The 21522-nt window shown below is 36.2% G+C and overlaps 1 protein-coding gene across 2 annotated transcripts in view; it reads right to left on the reverse strand.

Moving 5' to 3' along the window:
- The window catches only part of Arap2 (ArfGAP with RhoGAP domain, ankyrin repeat and PH domain 2), a 138664-nt gene that overhangs the window by 85382 nt on the left and 31760 nt on the right, over positions 1 to 21522 (reverse strand). For both annotated transcript variants that reach the window (XM_042678252.1, XM_042678251.1), the window contains exons 7-9: positions 17669 to 17789; positions 14318 to 14496; positions 2948 to 3063 (exon numbers count right to left, since the gene is read on the reverse strand). In XM_042678252.1, the coding sequence (XP_042534186.1) occupies positions 2948 to 3063; positions 14318 to 14496; positions 17669 to 17789 (416 nt within the window). The remainder of the gene's footprint in view (positions 1 to 2947; positions 3064 to 14317; positions 14497 to 17668; positions 17790 to 21522) is intronic.

Genomic DNA, 21522 nt, shown 5'->3' on the forward strand with positions numbered 1-21522 from the left:
TATTTGCTACAGAAGATTCACAACAGAATAACAGAATTCTTAAGTGATTTCAAGTTTTCCCAGTTTGGTTTCAGGCGGTATCTGTAGTTAACAATCTGGAGTCTCAGGGGAGCAGAGAACAGACGAGGAGAGGAGATGGCAGCAGTACAGACATGCACATTGCTGGAGATGGAACTCAGGGCCTCATGTGGTCAAGGCAAGTCATGTACCAAGGAGTATGCATGAGCCCAGAATCTGCATGTCTGAAAAGGAAAGTCTCATTCTTTACTCACTTTTTCTCAAAATGTGAGTCGATGGGCATGTTTTGATAGAGAAAATATGTAATACTCTTATATTGATATGGCTAAATAATTGTTAACCTTCAAAGGTGTAGAACAATTAATTGCCTCTTACCTGACATAGCCCTAAAGTATACTGATTATTTATAACAACTGAATTAATTCAGTTAAAACACACAGACTGACATAGGTCTGTTCTGTACATTAAAGGTATGGAATTAAAACATATTAAGCACTTTAAATTTTGTTTCCTGGTCTGAATAATGCAATTATTAGAATATCATTATACATGCTACACAGGAAAATGTCAGACAATTTGGATCAATAATTTCATGTGATTCACTAAATGATCTTGCTTTGGAGCTGAATCATTGCAGGATACGGTATGGAGCAACCAGAGTTGGGGATGGATGGAGGGATTGTGCCAAAAAAGGGAAAGAAGAGTTTTTTTGTTGTTTTGCTTTTGCTTTTTTGTTTTTCTCCTTTGCCATTTTTTTTATTTTTGTACTTTTTGTCTTGTATTTATCTGTTTCAGAGAGGGCACAGGGAAGCAAAGAAATGGTGGGACACAGGGTGAACAAATGCAGCAATGATGCTCACCAGACACTATGTTGAAAATGAACGATGCAACTTGTCCAAGAGGGAGTCAGGAAGGGAGAAAATGAGCGAAGAGGTGACTGCTCTCAAAAAGAAATGTACTTATTAACTGATTTATGTAACGGTAGCTCCTCTGTACATCATCTTTACAAAAATTAAATAAATAAAAAGGACTACATTTGGTTCGTCTAAAAGAAGGTAAAAGTTAAAGACAATGCAATCTTCCCTTTGTATTTTATTCCTTCTCAATATGAAGGAAATTTCTTTGAGTTTTGGGTTTTTTTCCCCTTTTGTTGCGGCTTTTGATTTCTGTACTTTGGTTTTGTATGTAAGCTTATCTGATTTGTAGAGGAGAAGAGGAAGCACAGAAATAGTGGGACAGAGTGAACTAATTCAGCAGTTACACTCACTAGATACTTGTGGGAGGTGAGGGAGGAGGGAAAAAACTCAGAAAACCAGGGAAGAGGCGACATTGTTCAAAAAGAAGTATATTTATTACCTGACTTACGTAACTGTAACCCCTCTATACATCACCTTCCCAATAAAAAATAAAAATTAAAGCATTTACATAGTGAGACCAAAGGAGGATATTCTTAGGATAGGATCACAAGGTCTCAATAGCTATGTGCAAACGATAATACAAAATGATACTTATTGAAATAAACTCCAAGATATGGAAGCAAAAGGTTTTTTATTATACTGTTTGTGGTTCTTTCCTCCTCCTCCTTCTCCTCCTCCTCCTCTTCCTCCTCTTTCCTTTCTTCTTCTCTTCCTCCTCCTTTCTTCTTCTCTTCCTCCTCCTTCCTTTCTTCTCTTCCTCCTCCTTCTTTCCTTCTTCTCTTCCTCCTCCTTCTTTCCTTCTTCTCTTCCTCCACCTCCTCCTCCCCTCCTCTTTTTCCTCTTCCTCCACATCCTCCTCCCCTCCTCTTTTTCCTCTTCCTCCACCTCCTCCTCCTTCTTCCTCTTTGTTACTGTTTTCCCTTTTGTCTCTGTTTTAATTTCTGTACCCTTTGTCGTGTATGTAAGTTTATCTGATTTGAGGAGGAAAGGGGGAATCACAGAAATGGTGGGACAAAGGTGAACCAATTCAGCAGTGAACTAGACACTATGTTAGAAATGAACTATACCACTTGTGGGTAGAAGGGCTGGGAGAGAAAGACTGGGAGAAAATGATGGATGCGGTAACACTGTTCAAAAACAAACGTACTCATTACCTGACTTACATAACTGTAACCCCTCTGTATATCATCTTTACAATAAAAAAGAAGGAATTTTCAATACGTTTATTTGATAAGCCTATAAGGAAAGGAGAAATATTAAGAAAAACTACTCAAATTTCATGAAATAAATATCAGTGCAGGTGGCATGACCATAAAGGTCATTTTATATGGTATTTTATATGCTGGCTAAGAAGTTAGATTCTTAGGATAACAACACAATTTTTAGCTGGGTGTAGGTGGCTCACACCTGTAATCCTAGCTACTCAGGAGACTAAGATCTAAGGATCAAGATTCAAAGCCAGCCAGGACAGATAAGTCCCCATGAGACTCTTATCTCCAATAAACTCCTCAAAAAAGCCGGAAATGGTACTGTAGCTCAAGTAGTAGAGAGTAAGCCTTGAGCACAAAATGGCTCAGGATCCTGAATTCAAGCCCCAGGACAGGCAAAATAATAAAAAAAAATAATTAATTAATGCCCTCTAAGGGATAAAATCACCACTAGCATTATAGAGACAGTTTGCTCAAGCTTTCTTGCAGTTGTACTGGAACAAATATATAAAAAAGCCAGGTACTGGTATCTCATGACTACAATCCTTTCCACTTAGGAGGCTGAGATCTGAGGATCACAGTTGGATGCGAGTCAGTGCACAAAACTTTGTAAGATTCTTATTTTCAATTAACTGCAAAAAATCTCCAAGTGCAGTAGTGGAGCTATGGCTCAAGTTGTAGAGCACTAACTTTGAGAAAGAACAAAACAAAACAAAACAAGACAACCTCAGAACAGCACTCAAGGACTGAGTCAAGACCCAGAACCTACATACACATACACACACACGTTTGAAATGCGCTTACCTGAAACTCCTGTAGGGAGTGATTATTTCAAAAGATTGTTTCACAGTTCTGTCTACTTGCTTTACGTTGGCAACATTCATGGGAATTACAGTAATACCAAGTCCACACTTAAAATCCTAGTTTGGAGAAAAACATTAAAAAAAAGATTAAGAAACAAACATCACTGAAATTTGAAAATACTTTTTGAATATTTTACTAAACATATCTTTATGGTATTAAACAAATCCAATTTAAAAATGGATCAAAACTGGTTTGTCGCAAAGTTCACTTCCAAGTGAGATTCTAAGGTTGACAGTTCAAGTACTGATAGATACAATTTCTCTTACCTCGAAGATAAGTCAGTAAGGTAAAAGATATGAGAAAGGCCTTGCTTTAGACAGCGGTCACATATTCACCTTTATCAGTTCAGCTAAATAAAGTAAAAATTAAAAGCCTTGGATGTGCCAAGCATTTTCTTAGAGGGGAGGACTAACTGATAATGTTAAATCAACATAATTATAATTTAAATGAAAAGATAGGGATACTGAGGCTCAAAAAGATTAAGTTGCCAACCAAGTGCCCTTAGTTGTATATGGTGGAAAGAAACTAAAGCTGAACTGCTTTACTGTATTGAGTTATTTTGACTATGACACCTTATTTTTCTCTTCATTTACTCTCAAAGATATTACTTATTTTGTGAAGAATACCGTTTCATCTCATTTCAATACTTTCTCACTTTTCTTTCAATTGGTCTCCTAAGAAGCTCCTCTAATGCTACTTTGCTATGAAACTATAATTTGTTCAACAGCTATAGCTACTGATTTCACCTTGTCTTATGAACATTACAAACTATTCAGAAGGCTACAAAAGACACTTCAATATAAAACACTATGTTTGTGTAAGCCTGGCGCTGGTGGCTCTTCCTTGTAATCCTAGCCACTCAGGAGGCTAAGATCTGAGGATCAGGCTGTAAGTTAGTCCATGCAGATAATGCCTCTAGATAAATCAGCAGAAAGCCAGAACTAGATATGTGAATCAAATGGCAGAGTCCTTGCCTTTGAGCTAAAAAGCCAAGCAAAAGGGAAAAACCCTGAGTTCAAGCCCTAACTCCAGTACACACACACACACACGCACACGCACACACACAAACTCCTATTAGCTCATATGTGCTTTGGAACTAGACTTATCAAATAAATAATCTCAATACTTTATAAAATACAATCTGTACTTCCAAAAAGGAATTATTTTTATAAATTCACATTGGATGTACTCTGACTTTCCAAATTGAATTATGGAGGGAAAAAAAAAAACACCTACCACTGAAGAACAAATACAAAAAGAACTAGTACATTTTCTAAAAGGACATAGAGCAAAGACTATTTAGAAAGCAGCCCATTCTGTGGTACCTTCCACCTGGGTGAAAAGTCAAAGTACTGTTTTCCCATCTCTCTTTCAGCTACGAGAGGCCATGTGTCCTGTTTGTGATCAATACAATCAATATAAATAACTGTAGTGAACATGAGGGGCGGGCAGAAACCACTCCTTGCTTTTCATTGTTTTGGGGAAATGACATCTAGAAACACAGAAGCTATTTCAGAGCATAAGCATCCTTGAGACAAGACCCCTGAGGACAAATTCTTGTGTCCTGAAAATGCCAGAGTTTGGAAAAATAAAATAGGGAGAGCCCTGTACCATCTACTCTATACCGTAGACACTAGTTAACCAAATCCTTATCTTTCAAGCTTCCCTTTGGAATGTAGGCTTAATGCTAATGCATCAACAAAAGAAGAATCAAACAATTTTACAAGGAATTTCCCCATATATTTAGGAATATTCAGAGTTTCCAGTCACAAGCTGAAAAAGGGTACTTCTTACCACTATTCCTTTTTATTTATTTTATTTATTTATTGTAAAGATGCTGTACAGAGGGGTTGGGGATGGAAATGGCGCTGTGGCTCAAGTGGTAGAGCACTAGCCTTGAGCTGAAGAGCTGAGGGACAGAACCCAGGCCCAGAGTTCAAGCCCTATGACCCACAAAAAAAAAAAAAAAAAAAAAGATTCAGGAGAGTTAGGGAAGTAGGTGAGGGAAGGGATAATAGAAAAACAAAGGACGAGTAACTGTGTGACAAGAAATGTACTCATTATCTTACTACTATTCTCATTATTACTCAATATGCAGATTTTGCCATTGGAATAAGGAAATGATTAATTTAGAAAACAAATCATCAATTGAATATTACATTTTATTACATTTTTTTCTGATGAAAGAACAAATGGCTGATTTAATTAGGGAAAAGGGCAGAATTTAAGAATGAGAAGCAGGATGCAGAGAAATACTGAGTTTGGGAAAACAATGAGAAAAAGGGTGGTGTAGATCCACTTCACAGAGTTGTCTCCCTGAATGTAAGACTGTGCCATTGATATATGCTGAGTGGATGGGAAATGAAGTTTTCCAATGAGCCACATTTTAATAATTATAGCATATCATGACAGAGTTGTACCAGTTAAATTAAAAAACAAGTTTTCTAATTATCCATACTAATTCTCCTGACTGGATAATTCAATTGTTGGATAAATTCACAATGTCTGTGACTCAGAATTTAAACCCTTTTGTAAATGAGAAGTCAAAGGAGGAGTAACAAAATGGGTTATTTTTAAAACAGTTTGCTGATGGCTCACATTGATAAAGGAACCATCTGCTCTTTAATATAATAGTCTATTTATGGCCGGGTGCTGGTGGCTAACCCCTGTAATCCTAAATACTAAGGAGGCTGAGATCTGAGGATCACAGTTCAAAGCCAGCCCAAGCAGGAAAGTCTGTGAGACTCTTATCTCCAATAAACCACCAGAAAACCAGAAGTGACGCTTTGGCTCAAGTGGTAGAGCGCTTGCCTTGAGCTGAAGAGCTGAGGGACAGCACCAAGGCCCAGGCCCAGAGTTCAAGCCCCATGTTCAAGCTGAATGTCTTTCTTAGAGTTTTCCATAATGAGCCTTGACAAGAGCTAAATATCAAACCATTCCAGATTATATTCTCCAGTGGAGGCCTGACCTGCATATACTGCATGTTACTAAGGGTAGAGACATATAATACTCTAACCAGCAGACCAGCAGATGGTGAAAGTGACAAACTTTGATGGAAACTGATGAGCCTCATCACGCTCTTACCTAACCAGACGGTCCCTCATCTCTAACAAACAAGGTATGAAAATGTCTACATCAAAAGCTGTAATTTCTAATACAATGAAGGTCTGCTCAACACTCCAAATTCCTCCCACGTAACACCAAGATGATTTTGTAGATGGGAAAGTTGTAAACAGTGTATCAGCTGCTTTCCACAGTCATATGGTTCTGAGTAATTAGAGTATCCACATGGTTCACCAGCACAAATTGATTGTAAAATATCCACCAGAGTAACAAAATAACTGTCAACACACTTGAGAACTCTTAAATAGGAAAGACCTGCATTTTCTACTAAAATATTTTTGTAAGGTTTGGCCATTTTTTTTAGATAATTTAGAACATATTCAGAGTATTTCATGCCTACATGCTTACTGAAATTATCTATTGCCATTTCTTGTTCTGAGATTTGATTCCATGAACTCAAGAGTAGAGCCTAAGAATCTTCAATTTAGAAAAACAAAACTACAACTCAAGTATCTCATCTGCAGCCAGTGCTGACAAACACTGAATCAGACAGCAAAACTAGTTTTAGAATTTAGACAGTATGAGTCTGGAATATTTAAAAACCAAGACGTAAACAGTTCACTCTGCTTTCTGAGGGGTGAAAAGTAAAAGCTTCCAATAGAATTTCTATTTGAAGTCATGGAGATTACTGGTTAAATGTAAGCAGGTCCAGAACACAATGGACTATAAGGATGCTAACTATCTTAGGTGCCAGATCCTATATCAAGATGCAGAAACTTTAAAAACATTCTCAGTAGACTCTATAATTATTTTAATATCAATTTGTGTGGTGGGCTACACAAATATTTATAAACTCATTTTTTTCTGAGTATTTTGGTGAAGCAAGCAGAATAGATATTACCATTTTAAATGGGAAAATTAGCCCTGGAAAAAGCAATATTTGTTCCTTAATGAGCATCTGGAGAATGCTAGAAATTTTGCATAAAAGTATAAGATAAATATATACGTTGAAAGAAAATGTCTAGTTTTAGGGTTAGTACGGAATGCAACACACCTAAACTAAAGAAGCCTTCACCAAAGGATGTTGTACTACTCAAAGAACAAAACTCGGAATAGTTTAATATTAGGTGTATCTCATTTCCTTTAGGTCACTGTTCACAAAATAAGGAAGTGTAGTAGAAATGCCTGGCACACAATGAGTACACATAGGTGAGAGTATCTATTGTTACTGATACTGTTTTTTTCTACCTCTTGAAGATGGAGTCAACTGAACATATTACCTATCAAAAGCTAATTATAAGAAAAGACATGACCCAAAGTAACCACTGACATATTTTTTAAAAGACAGAATGAAATGTCACTGTAAAATGGTCAGGAAAATTAAAAATAAGTAACACCAGTAATTAACAATTGAATTGTAAGCTCTATTCTCATTTTGAAAAATAAGCAAGGATGAGCCCAACTCTCAACCTCTTAAACACTATTAAATGGATTTTTTTTAAAAAGTAGCACATATATTCAGTTAGGAGGATTATGTAATTCTAAAAAGTATAAAGAACTAATGAGGATGTAGTGTAAGAAATACTTTACATCTAATTTTCTGAGACAGAATGTAGGATTCACAAAAAGCATGAATCTCAAAATTAGCAAAACCCCCCTGGCATGGTTTAACAGGTCGGCCACAGCAATCACAGTGATGTTCAATTGGGCCCTGAGAGCCAGACCTACGGGAATACTAGCAGAGCCACTTCCTAGCTACCTGACTACTGGCAGGTTATTTGTTTTATCCTGACCTCAATCTCTCACTGATGAAAAGAGAGTAATAACCTATATACTGACCTTCTTATAAAATTTAATACAAGGGCGTGACAACCCTTCCATTTTTAGACTATAAATTTAGAATTCATCATCAATGGAAAATATTTCGATTTCATTTGTAATCACAGAATATGTGTGATTACAAATGAAATGGAAATTGCCAATAATTCCAAACACTGAAGATTCAGATAGAAATCACAGTAAATATTTACTAAGTACTAAAATCATTTATTAACAGAATTCATACCAACAGAACATGGCTAAAACTACACTTGAGAACTACACAGTTGAAAGAGCAGAAGGAAAACTTAGATTCCTAAACAGAAAAATGAAGAGAGCTTGTTAACCCCCAAATCTGCTAAAATCTCAAACTTATTTTTGGAAATACTGGATGCTAGGTTTTTCTGCCAGGAATTTAAGAACTCAGTGCTTCAACATTTGTTGAAAACAGATGTGGCATTGTATGACATTGGCACCACATTCCTGGGAAACACCAGATGCAGAGCTTGGCCAGATACAGAACTGAGAGTGTGAGGCCACCACCTACATCCTGAGGCTTCTTTCTGTGCCACACAACCCACAGCCCTATGGGGCCTATTTAAATTCTATTAGAGCTGCTTTCCCATGCCAGAACACCAGGGAATGTTATGTTGGGGAAAAGGGGGGAGGGGGGTGATGACTCTCTTGTTACACCCTGATTTGGGAATGCTCAATCAAGTGAGTTTATGTAGTTAAAACCTCAATGCCACAATTATCATCAAATGGATACCCAAATCCACCAAGCAAGACATCTGGTGGAAATGAATTCACTAATACTAACAAGATATTTTTAAAACTCATCAGGAAAAGATGGGAGACAGGCTGTCAAGGGAAGCATAACAAATAGAAACTGAAACAATTCGCTTACATGTACCTCATATCCGTCTGCAGAAATTTCAACCAACAGCGATACCATGTATATAACTATAACTATATAGTTATATTCATATGTAGATATTACAAAGTACGTTCATATTTGATTACCTCACTTAAAAGTTTAAAAATACAGGCTTACATACTGTATCTAGATCAAGATAAATGAGTTTAAATGTAATTATTGTTCCAGAGTACAGAAAAACTGTAAGTTCTGAACTACTTAAAAATAATTCAATTAAATCAACAAAATTTCTACCCAATGAAAATTAACAATTATATGGAAGGACCAAAATCTAATTAGAAAAACACTTGCAAAAAAAATGACATAAAGATTATAAACAGCTTAAGGTAGTTGGCAAGAAAGTCAAAGTCCAGTAAGAAATGGATCCAGAGGCCAGTGGCTCGTGCCTATAATCCAAGCTACTGGAGAGCTTGAGATCTGAGGATTCTAGTTCAAAACCAGTCCAAAATACTCTTATCTACAAGTACCCAACAAAAAGCTGGGCTGAAGCACCAGCAGTGAGCAAGCCAAGTGAAAGACATAGCCCTAAGTATCAAGTCAGGATACATGCACACACCTGCACACATTCATATGCATGTGTGCGCACGCACACACACAGACACACACACACTCACACACATTAATGAAATAAGAATAGAGAAACAAATCACTGTGAAAAAAATGTTTAAAAACATATTTAGTAAGCTCTCCAGTTTAAAAAAGAGAAGTTGTAAATTTCCAGTAATTCATTAAGATCACTCTATGTTTACAGACTACCAGATTCACTTGGAATTCATGAGGGCTTAACAATAAATAAAATACATACATACTCAATTACTTGGAGAATATAAAATTATAGCTCTGTTTTTAAGGTTAAAATGTACTGTAACTGATCCCTATCACATAGATAAAAGTATCTTGCTTGTAAACAAGTCCTAGGAAAAGGTGATATGAATTCATGCCAAAAATCAAAAAGGAAGGGTTCAGAAAGCTCATAGTCCTATACTACTTTCATCAGAAGAAAGTGAGGTTCCACTTGCCTCAAGTCGGCAAGTAGGGTATCAGTTGCCTTTAGTGCCTAGACACTAGAAATGAGAAGGTGCCTACTAACCATTTGCTAAATGAATGAATAAACCCAAGATCAGACTATAACCCACAGAAAGGCAATTCCTTCACTGATTTTATATATAGTTGAAGGAATAATGTAGAGAAATTGTCATAACAACACATTTTAAGCACAAAAGGATATACACAGGGATAAGAACTAGAAGAAAAGGTATAAAAATGATTCAGGTAGAGTTTGAGATGGTACTAATTATATAAAGGATAACATTTAATTTATGTGGAAGGACAACACTGTTTTGCAACAGTGTAATTGGGTAAAAAGAAATAGTGTTAGTCCATAACAAATACTTTTACATTTTCATAGGAAAGTCTATATAGAAAAAAGGAAGTAAATTTGTCTCCATGTCAATTCCTCATAAAATATTCCTTCAAGTATTTCTCCAATGCAGCCAACAGCTACCCACAAACATTAATGAAGGAAAAGGAATAAAAGTGATGAAAAACGTGAATCTTTGAAGGGAACTAGGAAAAACCAAAAATCTATATTAAATGCAGTTTGTCGAGATTACTCAAGGAATTAAGAACAGTCAATGAAATGCCAGCCAGGACACATGTAGACATGCTATCCTTTACATTTTCAAAAGAAAATGTAAAAGCAAGAACTATAATCATTGACCTGTTAACTTCATTCTTTCTTAAGTATTAAGAGAAATCCAGAAGAAAACAATTACAGAAAATATGTTTATAGGAATGGTTCACATCTTAAAAACATCAGCTGGCACAGATGAAAAGCTCTAGAAATGATGAACAATAATCTTTAAGAACAGCATACATTTCCAGCCACACAGAGTTAAAACTGGATTTTTTTTAAATAGGAAATTAAAAAAATCTCATTTCATTTACACGTTTTCTTGAATCTGACTTTGCAAATGGAGCTTTTAAAAATCTCTCCAAAAAATAAAAAAGCCTACTCCTACACTAAAAAATCTATGTTGACAAAAATATTAAACAGCTAAGACAAAACTGAGAAGAAAAACATAAAAATTACTGAGAGTTTTAGCAAGAAAACAAAACAACCCAGTTACAGTTTCAAATTATGCACCTTTCGGGTACGAAATAGTCAATGAACTACAGAAGTGGGGATGCTGGACTGACCTATGCCATGTTGGCCACATAGTGGATGATGGGGTTTAACTGGGTTTAACTGATGCCATCTTCTCTTTGTGGTAGTGGCAAGAAAGTCCCACCTCCCAGGTGATGGATGTGCCTGAATTCTTAGACGTAGGGGTGGGGACAATGGGTTACTGGACCTGCCAGTTTTGGGTCATGAACTCTTGAGCTCCTTGTGAACCTGCCCCCTGAGCTGATCTTACTTAGGCCCAGACCAGCTCAGGCGCCATTATGCCATGTCTCGTGTTTCTATGTTTCCTGTCTCCTGGCTCTCCTCTGGCCACCATGGCACCCCACTTCAGCTCTCCACTGGGGTTGATCTGGCTTGTAGGTATTGTTCTTCTGCTCTTTCTTTCCTTTCCTGCTCTCATGGCTCAGATTTCTGACAGTGTGAAGTGTATTCAAAGGGCTGCAGGTCTTGTGACAAGAGTCTACCTGCAGTAGCCAGCTCTCCAACAAAGACTCCTGATTCCACCCCTCAAAATGTGTTTTCTCTGTTTCTCACCACTGAATTCCCTTACAACTCTACCACTAATAACAAATGTCTTAACTTTCCATTTACATATTTATATGTACATGTTTCCAAATGTTCAGTCAGTAAAAATCAGTATTTGATGGACTATGGCTTTAAAACTACATATCTCAGGCTGGGCACAGGTGGCTCATGGCTGTAATCCTAGCTGCTCAGGAGGCTGAAATCTGAGGATCTCGGTTCGTAAGCCAGCCTGGGCAGGAAAGTCCATGAGACTCTTTTCTACAATAAACCAACAGCATCTAGGCCCAGAGTTCAAGCCCCATGACTGACAAAAAAAAAAAAAAAAAAACCCACACATCTCTAAAACCAGCTGGGGTATTTTTCATGAATGCTAATTCCAATACCTCATTCCCCAAACTTCTCCATCAACTGGTCTGTAATAAGTCCAGAAATCTAAAACGTCAGCATGTAGCTTATACAGTAGCCTTAAGATAGTGATCTACATCCCTTCTTGACATGACACCATTTAAATCTACAGAGATAAAAACTTAATTACCTGAGCCAATTAGGTGGCAGAGCTAGAGTGACAACCCCTAACTATAACCTCCCATTCCAATCATCAGTCCCATTCCAATCTTCAGTAATTTTCAACATATGCTATAATGCTTCCCTTCCACCTCTAACCCTGTTTACTGTCACTGAAGGAAAGACCAAAGTGAATTAGTAAAATGAGGTATATATTAAAGGAAAGGAAACGGAAGATAATGCCTATGTTAGAATGGTATAGTTCAATTTCTTTACTTTTATTATCTTCATGTTATAAAGTTGTATGGGCAACAAATTCATTATGTCACAATAATTGGGGGGTGGGGGAGGGAAAGCCAGGTGCCAGTGGCTTACACCTGTAATCCTAGTTATTCAGGAGGCTCTGATCTGAAGATCACAGTTCAAAGCCAGTCCAGGCAGGAAAGTCTGTAGGAGTCTTATCTTCAATTAACCAACAAAAATGCCAAAAGTAGAACTGTAGCTCAAGTGGATATAAAAAGCTCAAGGATAGCTCCCAATCCCTGAGTTCAAGCTAGCATTCAGATTCTTTATAAGTTTAGAGTTTTGCTTTTGAGTTAAATACTGCATGATAAACTGTAATCTCTAGAAAAACTAATCTTAACTTTCCTTGTCTATACAAAAACATAGGAGTATATCTTCTTTATGTATTTGTAGGGAAGGTTCAAAGGAAGTATTTACAAACCATTTGCCACAATACCTGGCACTCAACATGTGGCAATTATTATGTAATGTGTGTTCAACTACTAGTACTGATGATAAGTTCATATAAAAATTTCCTGGTCACAAAATGTCAGTCTTACTTTCAGAGAATAAGAATATCAATCTTACTTTCAGAGAATAAGATCAGTTCATATGAGCGACAGAACTCATTGCAAGTAAAAGATTAAAACCTCAGCTTGACAGAAATTTCCACACAACTACATGCAAATTATTCATTTGCAACCTGCACTCCAATAACGAAAGTTTTAATCACCTACCTTCACAGACTAAAATCTTTTCAGTCTATACGCATTAATAAGCTGTACATCAGTATTCTTTTTTAGGAATATGCTAACTATCCATGCTATTAGCACATTGACACTGCTCAATGATGCCTTCCATAGTTAATTGGCTAAGAAATCTTATCCAAAAAAATTTAATGAATAAGTTCACATTAAAGTTCAGAAGATGCCTTGGATAAAAATCTCTAGTTAATTTTTTTCCCAAATGCTGTGTGTTTTCTTGAGTTGATAATCTTGGTTTTTTTTCTTATGAAAATAACATTTTACTTTTCTTACCAAAACCCATTATAATGAATCATAAAATGAGTTTGTCTTAGATCAAACATCTAAACCACACAGTTTAACTGCACAAATAAGTAATTACTAAGCACCTAATATATAACAGGTCTAATGACTAAGAAGAAAGCATTCCCAAAAAGAAGTAAAGGAAAATTCTCTACATATTGTAGCCCAAAAATAATTAGAGAAAATAGTCAATAAAATCAAATAAAGAAAATAGGACTTGCAAAAGTTTATTATCACCATCAGTCTCCTGAAAAATACTTAAATTTCCCATTGGGTATTTCATGTAACTCAAATTCAATAACCAATAATTCAATACTGTTTTTGCATATGTGCTATGTGAATGAATGTATGAATGTATGTATGCCTGTATCTGAGTTTGTACACACACACACACACACACACACACACACACACACACACACACACACACACACACGTACACACGCACACACATAGAGAGATCACTTGTCTTCAGTAAAGCAGTTTCCCCAGAAGCAACACATATGCTCAAAAACAAAAAACAAATCAATAAAATCGTGTAAACTCAAGAAAATATGCTACCTGTTGTCACTCTATAATTTTCTACCACAAAAATAAAAGCAGCTTAACAGGTGCAGAACTGGGCCTATTTCTTCAACAGCTGTAATGGTTAATTGGTTCTTAATTATTCTTCCATGTAATTTTGCATTACTTAAACTAAGAAATACACTTCAAAAATTATTTTCAACTATTTAATCTTTTTTGGTTTCTTAAAAATGGTCATGTCCAGACTCAAATTTTGACAGACTTTCCTGAAACAGGAAACTCAACCACTCTCTTTGTTATACTTAGTGAATTACTCAATGCAAAAGCCAAGACTCTATTAATAAAAGCCACAGTAACTCTAACCAAAACACAGTTGTTATTATAAACAAAGAGTAACACTTATCCATCATGTACAGTGCTCTCACCTGTTCATTTTTGCAGAGCCACACATTACTTCCCCTCAATGCAGTAAAAATTTTAGCTTTATAACCCCTTAGTTCAAGATAGCCACATTTCTCAGGTGCAACAGCAGCTTGAGACTGAGAAGTAAGAGACTGTGATTTCAGTGCATTGAGCAGTATGCTGATCCAGTCATTTCTCTCCTCTGAAAAATAGAAGAAAATCAATAAATCTATACTTAATTTATACAGCATAGAAACATCAACAAGGACTTTGCTTGCTTTAAAACAGATAATTCACAATTCTTTCCCACAAACACATTCTAAGTGCTGTTGCAGGCAGGGCTAATATCCCAATTCTCCGCCAGAAACATTAAAAACACTTATTTGTCCACAAAGCAGTACCACTGGCTTCCCTCTGGAGCTTTCAAACAATGCAAAATCTCAGGCCCTGCTCCAGACCTAATGAATTAGAATTTGCACATTAAAAAAGAATTTTGGGTGAATTAATTCTTGTTAAAGATCAAGAAGTATTCTCTTAGATGATTCATAAGATGGAATTTTCCTTTGCTATGGTTCAAACATGACATGTCCTCCATTAAATTGTTGGTCCCCAGTTAGTGGCCCTATTCTGGGAAGTTAAGAAACTTTGGACCTACCTTGGGGAAGCAGGTAAATAAGGTGATGTCACTAAGTTTATACAGTTCTTCCTTTCCCTCTTTCTCTCTTTCTCTTTCTGTTTCTTTGTCCTTCCCTCCCCCCACTCTGTTTTAGCAAGGCAGTAAAAAGAACTTCTCTACCTACCATGGGGGCCAAGTGGCCATGCAATGAAACTTCTCTAAATTAATTAATTAATCTTACCTACTTTGTTTTTGTCAAGTATTTAGTCACAGCTGTGCAAAAGTGATGTATACACTCTTTGTAATACATGAAAATAGTCTTGCTGTTCAACAATTAATAGACTGTCTATGGCAATTCAGTCACTCAAAAACACAGAAAGTCATAGACCTTCCTTGATATTCTGTCTTCTTTTCCACTCTCACAGCAACTACATATCCCAAATAGTAAATTAAAACTTGGTACTACCACTCCAACAAATGCTAAGAGACCTTCAGTTATGTACAGTACACTGGAGTTAGGTAGCATAAGAAATCAATGTCTTCCCTAAGCAATCGACACTATTAAGGTAGATGTGGACACATAACTAGGCATGGAAGAGTACAATTGTCATATGAATACTATCAAATAATATATGAGTCACTCAGCAAATCACTGAGGTAAGTGATTTGCTGAAGGACATATAGCAACCAGTATTAAAACTGGACCATTTAGAACTATCCAATGTATGAACTTGTACATATAGTGTTTTTGACACCATAGAGAAAGGTTTTGGGAGAAGCATTTGTGATGTCTCTAAAATGAGTAGCAATACAAAAGAAAAAAATGGAGTGTAGGAGAGGGAAAATCAGATCAGGATCTTGAGCAAGGACAACACAAGAATAAAGACAGGAAAAGCCAACATCTGCACTGAGGAGCTAACTTAGATGAATATACATAGTTTTGAACTCACAAGGAAATAATAGAAAATGTTGCTAGAGGATCTGCACTTCCTATTTAAAGAATTCCATTTTTTTTTACTACAAGAATGATTAACAAGGAAGAAACATGATTACGATATTTAAGATAAAGACAATTGACAGGAAGCACACATGTTAAAGAGTAAGACAATTGACACTGAATACAAAAGAACTCACAGAATCAGTATATTAGAACAGTTCTGCGGGAGGCTGGGAAGGTGGCTTAGTGGTAGAGCACTTGCCTTGCATGCATCAGGCCCTTGGGTTCGATTCCTCAGCACCACATAAGCAAAAAGAAAAAAACCAGAAGTGGCGCTGTGGCTCAAGTGATAGAGTGCTAACCTTGAGCTGAAGAGCTGAGGGACAGTGCCCACGCCCAGAGTTCAGGCCCCATGATCGGACCCCCCCCCAAAAAAAAACAGTTCTGAATATGTATGATGCATTTTCATAAAAACAGTAATAAATCATTCAGAATAATTGTTAATTTGGTGAAATATCTTGGCCAAGGGAAGTGAGAGAATCTAACTAAGCAACAAAACTGCCTCAGGTCTTCAGTGCATAAGCATCTAGATGTTAAGACTGGGAAGTGAAGCTGTGGCTCAACTCTTGGAGCACTAGCCTTGCTCAAGGACAGCACCCAGGCCCCGAGTTCACTAAAGGAGGATTTTCTTAGGAGGGGAATCACAAAGGCTCAATTGCCATGTGCATATGATAACATAAAATAATAGTTATTGAATGAATTCCAAGAAATGGAAACGAGGCATTCTTTTTTTCTTTGATGCTGTTTCTGTTTTCTTTACCTTTGTTTGAAAATCTATCTGTCTTGTTTGTAAGTTTATATGTTTGGGGGAGGGTAAGGGGAGACACAGGAAAGGTGGGACAAAGGGTGAACAAATACAGCAGTGGTACTCACTAGACACTTTGTGGAATGGAAAATGAACTATGAGTGGAGACAGGAGGGGAAAACTGGGAGAAAGGAAGGGGAGATACAGTTCAAGAACAAATGTACTAATTACCTGGCTTAGGAACTGTAACCCCTCTGCACATCATCTTTACAATAACTATATATAATAAAAAAATTTTAAAGTAAAATAAAAATAGATGGAAAGAGTGGAACCTCTGAAATGGACTGGCATCTTTCTTGCAGAATGATTATTATGACAGGTGTACTGACAGCATGACTGTAGTCAATCAAAGGGTGGTGATGAACAGAATTCAGACAGGAGTGATTGCTTGTAGCATAGGGTCAGCAGAGAAGATGCTGAGAACTGGACAGCATCTGGGCATATTTTCTGAGTCAACTGACAAGATTGATTGGATGTGAAACATGAAAAGACAGAAATATTTAAAAACAAGAACCAGCTCACAGCCTAAGCACCTGGAGCTTCCGTTTGTTGTGAGGAAGGAAAAGTAGATTTGGTGGAGTGCATGGAAATAACCATTTGGACATCTGATGTTTAAGATGCGATTAAACACACCTGTTGAGATGTCAGTTAAGCATCTGAATAGGATTCTGAAATTCAGGCTACAGATTTTCACTACTGTAAAACTATAACTTAGGACTCACATAGCTTAGGACTCACTTAGCTCCTCACTACATATGTTTTGCATAAAGAATAGTGATCAGACAAGAAATAGCAATTCAATTTATTCAGGTCTAACAATAATGCATTCAAAATTAACTTTAAAATGCAAATTATTCTGATATATTTAGCTTCTTCACATTTCTATTTTTACCTGACATATTAATCTCATGAGATATTAATGATGATATTTTTATAAGGAAAAGAAATAATCTTACCTTCTTTTTCTGCTCTGAAAACAAAAGTTCTTTGTGTTGTAACAACTTCAAATTTATTGTCTCCTTGAGCTCGTACTGCAGATACAGCAGAGATGGGAATTATTCCCTTTGAATACATCTCCTATATTGGTTAGAGAAAAAGATAACAGCACATTAAAATGAAATTGTTCTGATCTTATCCAAAAAAAAAAAAAAAATATGAAGCCAGGCACCAGTGGCTCACACCTGTAATCCTAGCTACTCAGGAGGCCTGAGGTCTAAGGATTGCGGTTCAAAGCCAGCCCGGGCAGGAAAGTCCATGAAACTCTTATCTCCAATAAACCACCAGAAAACCAGAAGTAGCACTGTGGCTCAAGTGGTAGAGCAGTAGCCTTGAGCTGAAGAGCTGAAGGACAACACTCAGGCCCAGAGTTCAAGCCCCATGACCGACAAAACAAAACAAAACAAAAGACACAGTATTTACAACTGGTTCTCATTAATGATTTCAATCTTAATTTTTAAAATGACATACAGATACATTGCTTTTATACCCCCGAAAGAAATCTATTAAATATCTTTTTCTATTAGGAGAAATGCCTATTTAATTTTCTCTTCGTCTGGAATTAAAAGACAGATTCTAACACAGTCTTACTTGGCCAGAGTAAGATAGCTGCAAACAGCAGCAGCCAGCAATCTTTAAAACTATCTGGTCAGAAGGATTTCATGGTGTTTGCAGGCATCTGCTGGCCACAGCAGGTACTGTAACTGGATTTCCAAACTACTGCAACTTCATTTTGAGGACAAAAAATACCCACAAAAACTGCTTATTTTTTTTGAATCAGTGTAGCCTACTAATTCCTAGTGAATAATTTCCCCCAAGTAATAAAAAAGTGGAATTAAATGGATCTGAAACGGAGAATGTAGCCATAAAATTCAATGCACACCTGCAAAATTCAGAAAATGAAGGGAAGAAGTGAGGTGGGGAGGGAGGAGGGAGGAGGGAGAAGGCTGAAGGAGAAGGTACTAGCCAAGATGTATTATATTCATAAATTGTTTTGTACTCCTTTGTAAACTAAAGACAATAAATATAATATTACAATGGTGGATCTGGCTGCTTGTCATTGACTAATACATATTATGATTTTGTATAGCAAATCATTCCAAGATTCTGATGTTTTCTCATTCTTCATTTCCTGGATCCTCCTAAATCAATTGGTATGAATACCATCCCACAATCTGAGCTGTTTACTTAAGGTATAATATTTACTAGACCCTGTGTTAGAAAATTCAGAGGGTCCTGAAACACTCAAGGAAACTCAAAAGGTAAAACCAGCAATTTAGTAAGAAAATAACTTAAATCTGAATTCAAACTAAAGGATGTGTTAATACAAAGATGGAAATTCTCAATTCCTTTAAAAGATTCATAGTGGTTTTACAAACAGTGACATTTTACTATGACTAAAAACAACTCTCAACTTTGAGGTAAGTGATGAGTGAATAGAGAAAGTTTTTTTTTAAAAAAACTGAATTATAGGGTAGAAAAGAAAAACATGATGTAGGAACTTGTCAAGCATGCAATAGAGTCAAACCGGATGAAGTTGAAAACATGCAAAGGGTCACATTATGGAAGGTCTTGAATACCAGGAAAAAAGTGTGGACATCTCCTTAAACAGTTTCTTCTATTTCATTCCACAGTATTATACATGTTATCTAGCATTATCCCCATTAAGAGCAGGGCCCCAGTATCCAAAATAACTGGAAAGGAGAGGTACTAAATGTACAAAACTATTGCATGCAGACAGTAAGTGTCAAGTTCATAATCCTCCCTGCCATAACCTGGAGCCAAAGCAGAAAGATAAAGAACAGTGTCAGCAAACGCTTAAGATGTCTGCATCACCCTGGTATTCTTTCCCAGCCCTTTAACAATTTCTTCTCCCTCACTAGCTCTTCTCCAACCTGTCATTCTTAAAAGTATGTGTCCATCAAAGTCCCGTCCATTCTTTAACAGCATCTTAAATGCCCCATGTAGTTTTACTTTGTTATGTCTTCAGCCAAAACTGAACATGAAAATTTATTCTGTAATTTAGGACAATAAACGGGCAGCCTCATATAGAAAAAGAAGAATACCAATAAAAGATACTGACAAAATAATTGCCTTCATCTCAACTGAATTTTCTTTCTAAATCTCTCCTGAAGAAGGCAAATCCCTTCTCATTATTTCAAATACCAGCTTTACATGAGAAAATGCCTTTCCCTTGATGCTCTCTTCTCCTTTGCTACCCTTTCTTCCTTATCTATCCATTTTACTCAATTCCATTTCCTTATTTTAAGTTAACAATAATATGTTGAACAGCTCCATGAGGTACATCAAACATTAAAAATCAATTCATTCAACTTACACCTGTCCCTTAAAATATCACTCTTCTAGTCTATCACTGAACTAGGTTAAAACAATCTCTGCTAAGTGCTGGTCACTCCCACCCATATAATTTGGACTCTCTCCACATCTACAGTTAGAGCTTGCTACAAAGTATTTGCCTGCTCTAAATTGTACTAGCATCACTGGTCTTGTTTGGATTTTCAGACCATATCACCTGTTGCCCAAATCAACACTTCCTTCTAAGGAATGTTCTTCATACCTATTTTTGATACAGATTTCCTCAACTGTTATATTTCAGCATTAAATTTACCATACTGGAGAAAATGGTTTTATCCAGCCTTTACTCTCATGCCACCCAAAGTCATGTGGGTAGATATTCCTGATTTAACAGTGACATGTACTTTCACTGTAATGTTATTATACATCATAACTTAAATGGTGGTTACATTTCATATATCTGAGATCACTGAATGAGAATATTTGATTAATACCATCTTAATAGTCTTCAAGTCATTTTTCTGTTTTCGTTGCCATCTTTCTTTATAATCTGGGTTACAGAAAGTTTTTCTGACTATCTCCCATATCCAATCAACCATGACTATACCAAAATCTAATGACTCATTTTAAAAATTTAATAATTATATATTTTCTAAAATATACTTTTATACTTCTGAACCTATACATTTGACTAATGCCCAGCTTACTGCAAGATTCTCCTGATCTGCCTCTCTACTTTCAACTTGTTTCCTTATAAACTTCTTGCCATTTATCATACAAATGTCACAACAGAGAAAATTAAGGAAAGGTTCATGAAGGAAACAAGCAAGATTGAAGTTCGAATGAGATTTTGATAGGCAACATTGGTTAAGATGTCCAGATGAAAGAGGAAAAAGACCTATGGAAAAGTTAAATGGAAAAAAATACAGTTAAAGACATGCCCAAATATCCTACAGGATGAACCTAGAATTATTCAGAAAAGTCATTACCAAAATAAATACGTAAATAAATGACATGATCGGTTTACCAAAGGAAAACTCTAAAAATGCAAACAGATTTAAGTGGTAATGTCAAGCCAAAATTAAAAGACTAAATGTTCTATAGAGTAGAGGGTCCTCTACATTGTTAACTAGCCTACTGATATGCAGAGAGGCCCAGCATTACTTGGACAAATCTCTTTGCTATGAGATTTTTAGTGTCAAAATTATTTACAAATGAATCCCTAGGTGATCTGTTCCCAAACTCTTATCTGCATAAGAATTAGAGAAGCTTATAAAAAAAAACAATCCTAATTAGATAATTAACGTTTTTGTCCAATGTTACTTTTAACCCATTTTTCAGTTAAAAAATATATATGTATCCAAACAGTACCATTCAGAATACATGATATTTTCTTCCTACTGGATTTCTTTAAGGATGTTTAAAAACATATAATAACCGATATGCCTTTAACAACATTACAGGGAAAAATAAATCCTTAGACAAGATCAAAATATAT

Source organism: Dipodomys spectabilis, unplaced genomic scaffold (genome assembly GCF_019054845.1).
Source record: "Dipodomys spectabilis isolate Male_0828 unplaced genomic scaffold, ASM1905484v1 ptg000043l, whole genome shotgun sequence".
Taxonomy (NCBI): Eukaryota; Metazoa; Chordata; class Mammalia; order Rodentia; family Heteromyidae; genus Dipodomys; species Dipodomys spectabilis.